Genomic DNA, 15,892 nt, shown 5'->3' with positions numbered 1-15,892 from the left:
TTTCTTTAACAGCCTAAAGTAGGTACTAAGTTTCTTTCATGGTATTAAATTGAAAAATAAAAAAAAAAGCCTATAAAGGAGCCTTTAAATGCTTTAGGTTATTCACTGAAAAGCTATTATTTTATGTAGGTATTAACTTTATCTGTATTCAGCAAGAAAACCAGCCAGTGTCCACTTCAATAGTAGAGCATCAGCACCGAGGTTCGCACCGAGGCTGAGAAGGCCATTGCTAATCTTCCTCTTTCAGATCCTGACTTATGCACGCACATACCCGTGCACGCACGCACACACACACACACACACACACCATGCTAAAGTCATCCCCTCCTGTTCTTTGTAGTACTGTGGGTCCTGCTGACTCTTGGTGAAAGGGGCGCTGTGCTAACAGGCAGAAAATAGACCCGGCTCTCTGTTTGAGCTCCGGCCTCAAGAGCCCCGGGCCGCACCGTTGCCCAGTGATAAACGCATTTGAAAACAGGGGGCACACAAAGTCTTCCAGTGCCTGGCTAAATGCTAAACACCCCCCTCATTCATGCACATACACACGGTGAATTCCTTTTTAGACGCCTTCACAAACCTATCTCCAGCAGCTCTGCTGAAGAGCAGCCAACCTCTGTGCCCCAAGCGAGCCTGAGCTTCTCTGAGCGCAGAAACGGCTTTTCACAGACGTTACACCGCTGCATGGTGATTACAGGAGCATGTAGGTCACTCTTAAGCATCTGCTCGTAATGTATTAGCTTGAATGGATGAACGAACAAGCCTAATGAATGAATTAATGAATTGAATTAAGGAACAAAGGGTCTCATTTGCCAACCATACGCGTGTATTTGAGCGTGAAACCTGTGTTAGAACGTTTTCATGCAGAAATCATGATTCAATCAAGCTTGTAAACATTTCTAAATGTAAATAATTTCAGAAATGATTCAAAATGTACACACACAAAAGAAACCAACCAATTCCTGTTTGATTTTCCTGAAATTATTGTGTCAGCACAATGACAAAATAAATGCAAAAGCAATTAAAATATTATATGGAAAATATTGTAAATATGTACTTTTGCAAAACTATATATGCAGATTTTTTTGTGCTTACTTGGGCTGCTACAGAATAAAATATTTGGATTTGGTTTCAAAATAATTGTGATTTAAGTTGTAAAAAAAAATGTTTTTCTATTCTAAATTTTCTATGGACTTCAGCACCCTGCAATTGTTTATTCATATTTGGCTGTCTTATTATGTTTTTTAGTAAATATTATCTTATAAATAAATATAATTATGATTTATTTAGATGAGGACTGATCTTTTAACAGACCCAAGCTCGCATTTCCAAACACGTTCATTAGGAAGCAGAAATATGGCATTTCCAGCATCATTTTTATTTTTTTTCACTGACCAAAAGAAATTCCCATGCGTTAGTTTTTATGAAATGCCACAGACGAACAAATACAGCTTAGCTCAGTCACTAGCGTTAATCTTAGTCAAGTTCTCCTCCGCATAACGATAGAAATTAATTTTCTGGGGTGTAGTTACAGCTTCCCATGCCACAAAAGCCTTGTCCTGAAAAATGTTGAAATCAATATCTCGAATTGCTGCACCTGCAGAACAACCTTGTTCTGTCCTCGCAAAGGTAACTACGGGTTGGTGCTGTTCTGTCAACTGAAACTTAAACGGTCCGTAGCTCCAAATGAACCTGCCTTATCTCACTCACAAACTTTTGTGCACTACAGTGAATAATACATTCCTAGCGCGAGGTTGTTTAGTGTGTGCGGAAAGCCAGCACCTCACAGGAAACAAACTAAGCCCCTAACCACATGTGGCCCCACACCTGGCGCCTTTGGAGAGATAGAAAGAGCCACGCAAAATGTTGGCACCAAAAAGGAAGCTTAAGGTCAGGAGTCCTGTTTGTTTTTGCGTGTGTGCGCTTTTCCTCTGCTACACTTTGGAATAACATCCATTAACAAAGGGTTTGGATCCTGCTTCCCAACACTTTTAGGAAAGAGAGGGAGGGAACGAGACCTAAAGGAGACCAAAATGGCCGATTCAAGAGCGTCATATAGAGTAACGCACAGGAAATGGTCAAAGAAAGAATGAGATTAAGGAGCAAACAGGGGGTACCAGATGGCCAAAGTGGGAGCCCAAGTAGGTGTTTGTCTGAAGAGCCTTAATAGTCAGGTTAGACACAACATGGCTGAATGAGCGAGCAAACACACACACACACACACACACACACGGTCTGAAACGGTTGAACACATCGGAGCCGCGTGAGGAGCTTAGCGCCTGTTGGGCTAGCGCTGAGGCTAACATGGGGTTTGGGGATGCGCCACATGCTGGAGCTTAGGTGGGTTTATCGCAGGAGGGGGCAAAGGGGAAGGACATATTTGTGGCAGAGAGCCTTTTTTTTTTTATAGTGAGGCGGTTTGAATGTGTTTTTGGATTTGTGATGGTTATGGAAGCTGTGCGCGGCTGCCTTCGTCTGGCTGACAGTCCCTTAAGTGTTCCCGCTTTTCTCTGCATAACTACTTTGTATTTAGTGTTTACTAATCCAAAAAGACCAAATGCACCATGAATAATTTGGTTTAAGTTTTTGTTTGTTTGTTTGTTTACCAAGCTTTTACAATTCTCAATTTTCATTGTTAAATCACATTATAGAAAAATATTTATTATTCACTATTCTAGGAATTAGTGGTTACATAAGTGTCATTGTGCCTCATGAACTTGCCAGTCAGATTGTTTCTTTGTTGATTCTTTTTCTTGTTCTATGTGACAGACGTGCATCTTCAAATACTTAAATAATGAACCTATATACACTGCTTTTGAAAATTTTGGGTTTACTATTAATTTCTTTAAATATAATTGTACTCTTATTCAGTAAAATTGATCAAAAGAGCATATTCATCAAATAGTCCCGAAAAATGAATCAGTTTTCAAAAAACTTAAACAGCAACTGTTTTCAACATTGATAATAAGACATGTTTCTTGATCAACAAATCATCATATTAGAATGATTTCTGAAGGATCATGTGGCACTGAAGACTGGAGTAATGATGCTGAAATATCAGCTTTGCCATCGCAGAATTAAATTACATTTCAAAATATATATAATAAATATACAAAATAAAATATATTAAAATATAGTTATTGTAATATTTCACGTGTATGTGCGTGTGTGTGCCTGCGTGTGCATGTGTGTGTTTGATAAATCATAGCGTTTAAATTGTTCCGTACATGAGAGCATCTGTGACTCTGCTGGTCTTGAATCTTGTGGTGCAGTGGTGCTCGACTGGTTTTGCTTCAGGACCAGAATTTTTATTGGACATCATTTGGCACAACGCCACAACACCAAAATTGTTCATTATACAAAATTGAATTTCAATGGTTTCATGCTTTCGGCAGCCAATAATTCACTGCACAAAACTCATTGCAGTTGTCAAAAACCATGTACCACATATTCATGTAATCTGCATAATATTTCATTTATTGCCTAGTTTTGTTCAAGCTTTTGAAGTCTAAGTGCATGTCACACATTCTGTCCGTGTTGGAAGCTCCATATTTTGAGTAGCTCAGCTCCCACAGTGACACACAAAATTTTTTTTTTTTTTTATGTGAGTTCAATTGGGCGCATGGCCTTTGGCATCATCAACAAAGCATTTTCTCCTCCTTAAAAACATATTTATTTGAACTATGAATGTTTGAATATTTAATTTGCATTTAGCAAAACCTGCGAGATAAGAACCTGCTCTGGTGAAAGGTGTGGCTGCGTAAACCCTTCATTGTTGTAACGTTCCACAGTTTGTGATTTCTGAGTTCTTCACTTTTGGTTTTGAAGTCCTGTTTCAAACAGGCTCTAACAGGGCTGCATCTGCAGCGTGGCTGTCAAACCCCAGAGACTAACGTGACCTGATGAGTGGGAGAGAAAGAGAGCGAGAGATTGGCGGAGAGAAGGCGAAAGATAGAACATGCAAGGTAGAGGGTTAATGGTGTATATGAGGATGACTTTGATACAGGTCATATGCACGTCACATGATGTATTCCTGAGTGGAAAAAGGGGATGGCAGCCGAAAAAAAAAATGGAGTGATGAAAGAGCGCCATCTAAAATGATCAGAAAAGGGATATTCTTTTCCGAAATAAAATATTTCGGTTTTTGACTGAAATCACCTCATTTGCTCTTCCTCCCGTTACTCTGTGTGATGGAGGGATGAACCATTGACTGAAAGTGCATTGGAGCGTTGGATCCCCTTTAGGGAATGAGTACGCGCTCTTTTTCTTTTGTTCTCTCTCACTCATTCTCTATCTCACCCCTCTAGCCCCCTCGACTCCCGCTGGATGCCTCGCCTGTTGCCAAGGTCTCTAACAATTTTTTTTTTTTTACTCTTTCCATTGCTCCACATCCCTCGTTCCCATGCTGGTGTCTCCCTTGGAAGAGTTCGGCTTGGCCGAGCGTGCCAGCCCACCTTAAGCCCTCACCCCTCAACCAAATCCTCCAACATTCCAATAACACTGCAACTTTCTCTCTCTCTCAGTTCCTGTATCTTCGCTACATATTGTCTTCTCAAAACTTTCCAAGTCCTTGTCTTCATGTATTTTTGCCAATCTCTTATCAAAGCTCCTCAGATAACCCTACTGCTCCCAGGGCAGCTCCATATAAATATGCCCTTTTCTTCATTGGCTGGCTTTAGAGTTCTTACAAAGTTCCCTCACTGCTGAGTCCATCAGGACCCCCAACTTTTCCCTTCACCAGTCATGAAGCTCGAGGAGCCAATCAGCTCACCTACTCCGACCCCTCGCAGCTCGCTCTCCTTTCCCAGCATGTTTTTGTGTTCTTCTGTGGATAGCCTAGCATTGTTGATCAATTATCGGGTCCATTTAGCAATTATGTTGCGGCGTACAGTAAGACTGAAGCGAGATTGCGTAGCTCATTTGGTATGCGCGCCTTGTCGAGACTGCTCTGTATTCCTCTGCCGTGGTTGTGAAATTGTTCATGTTTTAATTATTCTCTTTTATAAAGGGATCAAAGGTGCTGCTGGCAGGGTCGGCCCCTATTTTCATTCATGTTCGCGCTCCGGCGTGTACTCCCACACAGACTTTTTTTTTTTTTTTTTTTTTTACTATGAATATGTTCTATTATTAAAACCGTGAAGCGCCTGCTGTAATGGTATAATGACTCCAGTTTGGCTCCAGCACTGCAGGATTTAATCAGACACAATATATGTTGTAGCTATTATATGGATCTTGTAGGATAATTTACTGCGTCTGTGTTTAATCACCTAATCATTTAATCATTTAAGATCTCATGCCTTTTTAGTAGTTGTTCATGCACAGCAGGTTTGTGTAAAAAAAAGGAAAAATTTATATTTTCTTAGTTAAAGGGATGGTTCACCCAGAAATAAAAATTATCATAATTTATGTTGTTCCAAACATGCATGACTTCTGTGGAACACAAAAGGTGATTTTTCTTTGAAGAATGCTGATTTGTTTAATGTTGAATTGACTTCCATTGAATGGATGAAAAACATTGAGACATTTTTCAGATTACCTTACTTTGTTCCACATAAGAAAGTCATACAGTTTTGGAATAACACGAGGGTGAGTAAATGGCAGAATGTTTGTTTTTGGGTGATTTTCACTTTAATTGAATTTATCATAGTTCACTGCGTATTAACTGCAAAATCAGTATTTGCTGAGGAAAGGCCTGATATTTTAAAGACCATGCAGCATTAAATAAATGAATAAATACATATGTAACCTTTACTTAATTTACTTTTATTTGCTTTATTAATATTTAATTGTATTTATAAATGATTTATTTATTTATAAATGTATTTGAGTAATTTTTATTTATTTATTTGTATTCATTGTTAGGGCTGGGCAATGATTAATCGCGATTTTAATTGCATCCAAAATAAAAGTTTTTTACATAATATATATGTGTGTTTACTGCCTATAATTATTTTGTATATTTAAATACACACATATGCATGTATATATTTAAGAAATATATGCATATATATATATATATACTGTATATAATACTGTATATATAAATATAAATATTTTATATATAAATAACACATTTTTCTTAAATGTATATATACATGTGTGTATAGGCTACAACATAATTATACACAGTACACACATATATTATGTAAACTCAAACTTTTATTTTGGATGCGATTAATCGTGATGGTCTAACTATTTTGTAGTTTGCCAGTCTGTCCGAGGTAGATTTGGGCCTGTTTGCACAGGATACGTTCTTTTTATTCCGCCTTTCCCATATTAACTTGTAATTAATCACAGAATTAACACATTAAATTGACAACCCCAGTGCATAAATCTGTGAAGTATCTATCATTCCTCTTCAGTAAACTGTGAATTCTTCTTCATTATTATTGCATTAATGCATTCGTTGAAGTGTGTCAAGCCCAAGTCCATGACAGATCTGCGTTCGAGGGAAGCAGCCGCATTATCATCCTGCTGAATATGACCATGATTACCACATAGTTTACAGATCCCCGCGCTTGTTCTCTCTTACACAGGGCATTTTCATTTTTCAGACTGCCTGACAGAGCCAGACACTTTAACCTCTCTCTGCTGATTGCTTTATGTCCTCTGTCCCTTATATCTCTTTTTTTCTCTTTCTCTCTCCCTCACCTTTTCACTCTCAGTTAACCCTCTGTAAAGTAAAATGTAAATGTATGAGTCCATTTGTCAGCTTTTAGTAATGTGTGAAGGAAAGTGGAGGCATTGTTCTCAACTTTAGTTGTCAATTCAACTAAAGCTTTTATTTACTTGTGTACATGTATTTGTGAGTATGTGGGTGTGTTAATTGAGATGTGTTATGCAGCTCGGGGGTGTTGAACACAGCACAAAATTGATCAGAAGGCCTTGTCTGAGTTACGTTTGACTGACTCCTGATCGATTGGGCCTGTCATGGAGATTGATCACCAATACTCAGTCACAGCTATTGATCAGCTCGCCGCTCGAGTCGCTGCACGTGTGGAGGAGGAGAGGGAGCAGTAAACACATTTCCTTCACCTCTTTATTGCACTTTCATCTCCGCCACACTGCAAAAGGGACACATACTGAGATTGGAACCTCAGCTACTCATAATTATCGTTGTCTGCAAATTATAGCGGTTTGAATATTATAACTACGGTATAATGCTGTCTGATACTGTCAAAGTTCAGCTCCAGCACTCGCATTTCCAAAATGCAGTAATTACACGATTTAGTCTTGCTAACCTATTTCTCCAGAAGGTTTAAACATCTAAGGGTTCAATTCCGCATGCAGACTGTGGTTTTACAGCAGCTTCATCATAATAACTTGTACATTTGAGTAATTACAGTGCATTACTCCTTGATTTGAAAACTGTCTTTTTGAAATTGCTTTGAATTGATCTCGTCATTTGTCTGGTTAGACCAGCGCAATCTCATGGAAATTTGTAACCATTTACGTTTTGGTGAATTGGTGGCTAATTCATATGAATTCGCACGATCTCATTCGCACGTTTTCGTTTGATCTGCTTACACCCCAGTGATGGGTATGTTTAGGGCTGGACATTCATGCTTAGTGTTTTTTCTAACGATCGTTTGTTTTTATACAATTCTCATTGTACAAATTCATATGAAATCGCCACATTGTAATTGAGATCAGGTTGGATTACACTTGTAGTTCAAACTTACTGAACACCTATATAACGGAGATGTTAAATATTTTAATTAATACGATTTTCTTCTTTTTTTGTATATTTATCATGCTGAATTTTGAACAGTCATTATTCCAGTCACATGATCCTTCAGAAATTATTTGAATGTTCTGATTTGGTTCGCAAGAAACATTCTTATTGTTATCAATATTGAAAACAGCTGCTTCATATTTTTGTTGAAACTGTGATCCATATTTCTTTCAGGTTTTGATGAATAGAAAGATTTAAAAAAAGAATTTATTTGAAATGGAAATGTTTCGTAACATTATAAATGTCATTACGGTCTCTCTTTTTTTTTTAATCAATTTAAAGCTACACTAAAGAACTTTTTTTACATTAAAATAATGTTTCCAAAATCGTTTCAGTGGTAAATCAAGTGATTGATCAAATTCAACAGGGTGAAAGGCACTTCTGCATTTGCTTTGCGGCCCTATATCTGCTATAACCGCACTATGCAAGTTTGCCTGATCGGGAAGCGTTTCTGTAGTTTGAATGAGACATAAGAAACTACAAATTTGACTTGGCAAGCGTTACAATAGTCATTATTTTATTTTTCTTTGTTTCTCTTCGCAATACTATCATAAAATCATGCAACATACTCTACCTTGTCTGTGGACTTCGTTCATTCCAAAAGCCGGTGCTGGATAAACAGCGAGCGAGCGTGCGACAGTAGGCTACGGTAGGCTAAATTATTTACGACAGCGGTAATGGACAATTCCGCTTCCAACCAGTAGGGCGACTGAAGAGGAAAAGTTCTTAAAGGGACATTGTGTAAGAATTTCTCCCATCTAGTGGTGATAATGTATTTTGCATTCAAAAAATAGTGCTCTCCAGCGCCTCGCTTTTTCAAATGCGTGTTGCATCTACGGTAGCCATTATGTACCAAAAAGCTATGACAGGATGTTCTAATAGCCCTTTGAGTTTTCCTTCGGGTGAACAGGTTTGTTATTTCAAACAAACTGCAACTTGACACAACGAACAAATGAACGTTGAAAAACATGAACTATGGTAATTAGTAGTGATGCCTTCTTTATTCGTTATATTTTTGTATATTATATAATAAAGTACACAACCAAGCAATGAAAAAAGCTTGTAATTAAGAACGTAACATTGACTTACCTGTCGAGAAGAAAGCAGGCAACTTCAGCGTCTCTTTTGAAAGCTTTCTCCTGCATTAGCTCTTTCCACCTGGAAAAAGCTATCCCGACATTAACCCTTGTTTTTTGTAATCTCCGTTCACGTTTCCTTTTACGGTCTATTTTGGACTTTTTCTACGACGAGGACTCCTTATCCTGTGACTCAGCATATGTATGGACTCCTCCATTATAAATAACCGTACAGTGCAGCCTTTTAAACTTGCCAGGGCAGTGACAAGCACCTCTCACTGCTCTGCTCCTCCGCTTCTGCTGGTTTCAGTCACGTGACTGAAACGAACGAAAACGCGTAGTTTTTAAAACGCGGCTGGCTCTGAACGAAAACGCGTAGTGGAAACGCGTTGGCCTAGTACTTTTTGTCCCTCTCTACTATTATAGTTTTTCAAGATGGCGGAACTACATGGAAGCCTCCGTGGACCTACCCGTCCCATGTATATAAAGATAATAAATTCTTCGTTTACAAGGATAAGTCAGATAATTAGCAGAGGTATTTGTACACCATTGAGGACATATTTATGAATAAAAATATTCATTTTAGATAATAAAATACCTAAAAAGTTACACATTGTCCCTTTTAAGTGTTGCTTTAATGCATCCTTGCTGAATAAAAGTAATTGTTTCTTTCAAACAAAAATATCAAAGTTCATTATGGTTGTTGACATTTTTGGCAAAAGGGAACGAACAGCATAGCCAGTCAAATTTTATTAATCGGTAAATTCCCCCTTTAATGATTAAGTAATATCCAATGCCACAATTTAATGCAATTAAACATGAAAACTGATCCTCAGATTAGATTCTGAATGTATTATCCTGTGAAAAACAAGAGGAAAGGTCAAACAAACTCCATTTGTTCTGGTCCACTGTTCATTTATTCAACTGTGACACCATAAACGGTCACAACATGATGATGGTCCCTTCAAATGGACCTAATTGATGAAAATTACATTAGCTTGACAGCTAATTAGCAACTTATAGATGTCTCATCACTGGCCAAGCTTGCAGTATTTGTGAATGTGACATGTGCTGTCAGATCTTGGATGAAGAGATGATCTTTATCTTGAATCACTGTTGATGGCTCGACATGAAAGCTCATGGGAAGATGACCTCAGTCACACCACGTCTTGTATTTTCTGGCTTCTGTAGCGAGTTTACACCACAGGTATTGAGGTAATTTCTTAACTAGGGCATAGACTGTGGGACGGATACCTAGTTTACTCTAACTTTATCAGTGTCTCCCTCTGCACTCCATCTGCCTCAATCTGTTTGGCTCCCTTGCTCTTTATGTCTCTGGTCTGGAGTCTTTCATTAGCCTTTTTCCGTCGTCTCTCTGTCCACCCACTTAACTCAGGATAACCCCCCTCCTCATTCTTCTGCCCATGTGTGTTCTCCTCCTCCCTTCTTTCCTTCTCATACTTCCTCTGCCTCCTTCGCTCTGTCACTTCTTCACAAAAGACTCCCGGTGACAGACCTGGACCGGCCGCCTTGCTCTCACATCCTGTCTCCTCTTCTTCTCCTCCGTGGCCTCTTCTCATCCCTCGCTCGGTTCATTCTCTGGCACACACGCACGTTTGCAGTGAAGAAAGACCAATTAAAATCCATCTTGTCTTCTTGCTGTCTCCCGCCAAACTCTCTCTAGGGCCACTAATTAAAATAGAACCCTTTCTTTACCTCCCTCCATGTGTCTGTCTCTCCTCTCTGTAACCCTTCTCTCTCTGAGCCCCTCACCTCACTTCCTGTCTCACTTCATCTCCGCTGCTCCTTTGCTCTGGTTCTCACCTGTTTTTCCACAGTCTGCAGTTCATTTGCACTTATTCAGTACCTGTGAACTATAAACTTTTTCTTTCTTTCTTTCTTTCTTTCTTTCTTTCTTTCTTTCTTTCTTTCTTTCTTTCTTTCTTTCTTTCTTTCTTTCTTTCTTTCTTTCTTTCTTTCTTTCTTTCTTTCTTTCTTTCTTTCTTTCTTTCTTTCTTTCTTTCTTTCTTTCTTTCTTTCTTTCTTTCTTTCTTTCTTTCTTTCTTTCTTTCTTTCTTTTTCTTTCTTTCTTTCTTTCTTTCTTTCGTTGCAAGGGGCAATAAGCATTGTGCCTATGTTTTTAGGATTTGTACTACAAGTTGGTGGAATCTCTGCCAAAATGTAAAGAATTATGGGGAATAAATGAAGTATGATGTATGACAATGAATTGATTTTGATGTTTAAAAAAAAAAGGTATCTGTTTTTTTGTTTATGTAAATCATTTGTAATTACAAGTCTTTAGTAATAATAAAGGTGAACTTGAGAAATTCCTTCCTTCCTTCCTTCCTTCCTTCCTTCCTTCCTTCCTTCCTTCCTTCCTTCCTTCCTTCCTTCCTTCCTTCCTTCCTTCCTTCCTTCCTTCCTTCCTTCCTTCCTTCCTTCCTTCCTTCCTTCCTTCCTTCCTTCCTTCCTTCCTTCCTTCCTTCCTTCCTTCCTTCCTTGTACACACTTCCTTTTAAAGTCAACAGTGTGTAAACAAATGGGAAAGTGATTTATTTTTTACCAAGCCCCTTAGGGCCATTCTATGCTAATTCTTCCCCTATTAGTGCAACTTGACTTTTGACTTTGTGTGCGTGGAAGAAGAATGAAACTCTCACTAATTAGCATGAAGCTGTTATTGAGAGCCACGGTCCGTATCTGGTGCTGTGTGAATGTTTTGACCTGCTGAAATCCTCAGGGTTTCTCTTTCCTTTCAGTGTTACTGTGCAGTATCACTCGAGTAACATAAAACTTGCTTAATTTAGCTTGCCTACCATTAATCTTTATTGTACAATTCACATTTTTGCTGCATCCTTCTATCTGTATCATCAGGTACTAACTACATTTTTGTCATGTTAAAATATTTGTTTCTCAGCAGTGACTGACTGCTAACTCTTAATAATATTCCACGAAGCGGCCAAGCGAGCGCCAATCCAAGCATGATTCAGTGCAGATCTTGCTGACACGTCTGAAATCTGTTCTGTGGACTTGGAAGAATGCCATTTTTAGTGATTGTGGCCATGAATTTCGCTCATGATAGAAATACACCCTCTAATAGTCCCCCCCCCCCCCCCCCCCCCCCTCTCCTTCTCTCTCTCTTGCCCTCAGGTTAACAGGAGATGATTACTCTGTCCAGGTCAATCTGAGTGATTATCTGGATATACTGTGTCCCCACTACCCTGCTGACCACCAGTCGAGTGGACCTGTGGAGAGTCTGGCTCTCTACCTGGTGGCTGAGCGCCAGTTCAAGGGCTGCGTGGAGACTAAAGAGGCCATTAAGAGATGGGAGTGTAACCAGCCGTACGCTCCCTATGGCCCTGTCAGATTCTCTGAAAAGATCCAGCGCTTCACACCCTTCTCCTTGGGCTTTGAATTCCTGCCCGGACACCATTACTACTATAGCTGTAAGTGAGCTGCAGTGTTGGAGAGCATACACAGAATTGTCAATCATTTTATTTATTTTATTTAATTTATTCTTGTGATCGCAAAGCTAAAATTTCAAAAGTCATTACTTCAGTCTTCAGTGACACATGATCCTTCAGAAATCATTCTAAATGCTGATTTACTGCTCAAGAAGCATTTCTTATTATCAATGTTGATAACAGCTTAATATTTTACTGGGAACCTTGATACAGTTTTTAGGGGAGTAATGGATCGTAGTTGACCCATACGGACCAGGCCCCACGGTTCGGAACGCATGTGATTCTTGGATTAAATTGCTAAGTTTAACCATCATATTGTGAAAGTTTGTATGTGTTAAGTCCTGTCAATTTAAACATACAAGCCATTTTAAACCATTCAAGCGCAAGAAGACACGAAAGACTCAATTCGGGTCAGTGTGCACTTGAACAGACACATACACGTAATATTATGTAGAAATACCCGTGTTGGCGAGTATCCTTGTAAACACAGTCTGTTATGTCTTAAGTGAACGTAAGCAATTGAGAAAGAAACAGATGCGTATCATTATATCGGAGCCGTGCATTCGGTCTTAGACAGCAACAGGTATTTATAGGCTGCTGTCACTTTGTGTCATCAATGTTAATAAAACAACAAAAGACAAATAGAAAATCACTTTTGTAGCAAAAGATTATAATTATATATATATATATATATATATATATAGGGCTGGGTATTGACACAAATTTCACAATTCGATTCGATTTCGATTCACAAGCTTGCGATTCGATTTCGATTCAATATTGATTATTTTGGATATCAGGTACAATACATGACAAATTTTCTCAAGGAAAACAAATCTCTTAAAGGGATACTCCACTTTTTTCGGAAATATGCTCATTTTACAACTCCCCCAGAGTTAAACAGATGAGTTTTACCGTTTTAGAATCCATTCAGCCGAACTCCGGGTCTGACGGTACCACTTTTAGCATAGCTTAGCATAGATCATTGATTCAGACGAGTCCAGTAGCATTTCTTTCAAAATGACCAAAGAGTTTCAATATTTGAAACTGCGTCATATCACTACGCCTGCTGCACCCATGGTACGGCCGCACAGTTCCTTGATTATTACGCCGGAATGAGAGTAGTTCCTAGCCATATAGGCTTAGAAAATCGCAACTTTTCATTTTCCGTCGATCTTAGTACACGGTTTAACTACAGAAGAGTCAAGTTTTAAATAGGAAAAATATTGAAACTCTTTGGTCATTTTGAAAGAAATGCTACTGGACTCGTCTGAATCAATGATCTATGCTAAGCTATGCTAAAAGTGGTACCGTCAGACCCGGAGTTCGGCTGAATGGATTCTAAAACGGTAAAACTCAACTGTTTAACTCTGGGGGAGTTGTAAAATGAGCATATTTCCGAAAAAAGTGGAGTATCCCTTTAACTAATGCTGTAAACTATGGGAGTCAGTGGTAGCCTACTAGGCTTCATTAGCCTACTATAATATTGAAGGTAAAAATTAACTGATTTGTATACAAACACTTAAATTACACTTTTATTTGTTTTTATAATAATAAAGTTATATGAAATATAAACATTTAAATGGTGGCTGTCATAAAAACCAGATTTATTCAAACATGCATTAAAAATTTAAGAATATAAAAAATTATAATGAATATGTAATATGGTGCATATATTTAGCAAAATGCTCCTCTCTACAGTTCATTTTTCTAGCTGACTAACGAGTTTATGGTCACTGGATATGGTTTTTCTGAGGTAAATGTGACGTTACATGACATTGTTTACAAGCTGATTTCCTGACGTCTTTCCACGGTTGAAACACTGATTGAGCGATTCCATGTCACATGATACAGATTTCGATAAGTTGTACTCTACCTTTTAACACACTTTCAGATGCTCATTCATGTTTATTTCGCGCGGTAACTGGTATTAAGGCGGAAGAGAAGATCACCTGCTGCTGCTCTTGAGCTGAGCTGCGCCAGAGCGATCTCACGCCACAGCGCCAAAACTGTATTTATGCTTTTGAATTTCGTAAGAAAATGGACGTAATTTGAAATCTGAGACTTTGTTTCATATCAATAGTCACAAAGCACAAAGATTACATGTACATGTATGTACGTGTGTGTGTGTGTGTGTGTGTGTGTATATTTTATGCAGTGTTTTGCGACTGTGAGTTTTGTGAGTTTTTTTACGAATTCTTTGCTGAATAGAAAGTAAGCTAAATACAGCATTTATTTGAAATAGAAATCTTTTGTAACATTATAAATATATGTACTGTCACTTTTGATCAATTATTCAGCCTTGCTGAATAAAAGCAATAGTTTCTTTAAAAAAAAAAACAAAAAAAAAAAAACATATACTGACCCCACAATTTTGAAATGGTAGTGTATTGTATTTTTACAGGGAATACTGCTTTTATTACATAATTAAAATATTATACTTTAAAGGGATAGTTCACCCAAAAATGAAAATTCTGTCATCATTTACTCACCCTCAAGTTGTTCCAAACCTGTATGAGTTTCTTTGTTCTGCTGAACACAAAGGAAGATATTTGGAAGAATGTTTGTAATCAACAGATCTCGGTCCCCATTGACTTCCATAGTAGGAAAAAATATATACAATGGAAGTCAATGGGGACCGAGATCTGTTTGGTTACAAACATTCTTCCAAATATCTTCCTTTGTGTTCAGCAGAACAAAGAAACTCATACAGGTTTGGAACAACCTGAGGGTGAGTAAACGATGATAGAATTTTCATTTTTGGGTGAACTATCCCTTTAAGGTTTCATAAGAGTCACACTAGGAAAAAGAAAACAACATTTTCTGGGTTTTAAAACATTTATTTTGGCTAAAAGCAAAGATCAGAAAATTGCCTTCTGTGAACATGTTGGCTGAATTTTTTTTAAAATATAAAATGCAATTTTAACACTTAACAACAAACAGGTAACACTTAGCGCTTAATTAAAGGGATAGTTCACCCAAAAAATTAAATTAGCCCATGATTTACTCACCCTCAAGTCATCCTGGGTCTATATGACATTCTTCTTTCAGACGAACACAATCCGAGTTCTATTAAAAAATGTCCTGGCTCTTCCAAGCTTTATAATGGCAGTGAATTGCTGTTTCTGTTTTGAAGTCCATACAAGTGCAAACGAAATCCCATTCAAAGTCTGCAAGTTTTCGCAAAAGTGAGGAAACCTGTAGGCTTACAGTGGTGTTCTTTTTTGCACAACTTGGCCAGCTTTCTTTGAAGTTACTTGTCCTTTCTTTGTTTTTGATCCACGTTCAGGATTGATGTCAAGAAAGCGTCTGAAAGGCAGAAAAGAAAGAAGAAAAAAAACAATGAAATATTACGGACTGAGTTTATATATTTTGACAGAGAGAAACAGCACAAAAGATGTGTATATAGAAACCAGATATCGGTTTTAATGACTAGTTTGTTTGGATAAAACTGAACAACATAAAAAAAAAACTTTTTTTCAAACCTTTGAGACAGAAATAATTTAACTTAATTGCAAGCCTTGCAATGTTTATTGCATACATGACTACATGATAATGTTAAACATGATATTTACCAGACTAAAATGCATGTTTGCACCCAAAAATGAAAATTCTGTCTTCGT

The 15,892-nt window shown here is 37.9% G+C and overlaps 1 protein-coding gene across 1 annotated transcript in view; it reads left to right on the top strand.

The window, feature by feature from the left end:
* efna4 (ephrin A4) overlaps positions 1–15,892 on the top strand; it is a 59,033-nt gene that overhangs the window by 21,888 nt on the left and 21,253 nt on the right. Inside the window, exon 2 of the mRNA XM_084385028.1 lies at positions 11,956–12,251. Within this exon, the coding sequence (XP_084241154.1) occupies positions 11,956–12,251 (296 nt within the window). The remainder of the gene's footprint in view (positions 1–11,955; positions 12,252–15,892) is intronic.

This window comes from Rutilus rutilus (assembly GCF_951802725.1).
Source record: "Rutilus rutilus genome assembly, chromosome: 17".
Taxonomy (NCBI): domain Eukaryota; kingdom Metazoa; phylum Chordata; class Actinopteri; order Cypriniformes; family Leuciscidae; genus Rutilus; species Rutilus rutilus.
The sequence above is the reverse complement of the archived record's forward strand: the minus strand, read 5'-3'. Positions and strand labels throughout refer to the sequence as shown.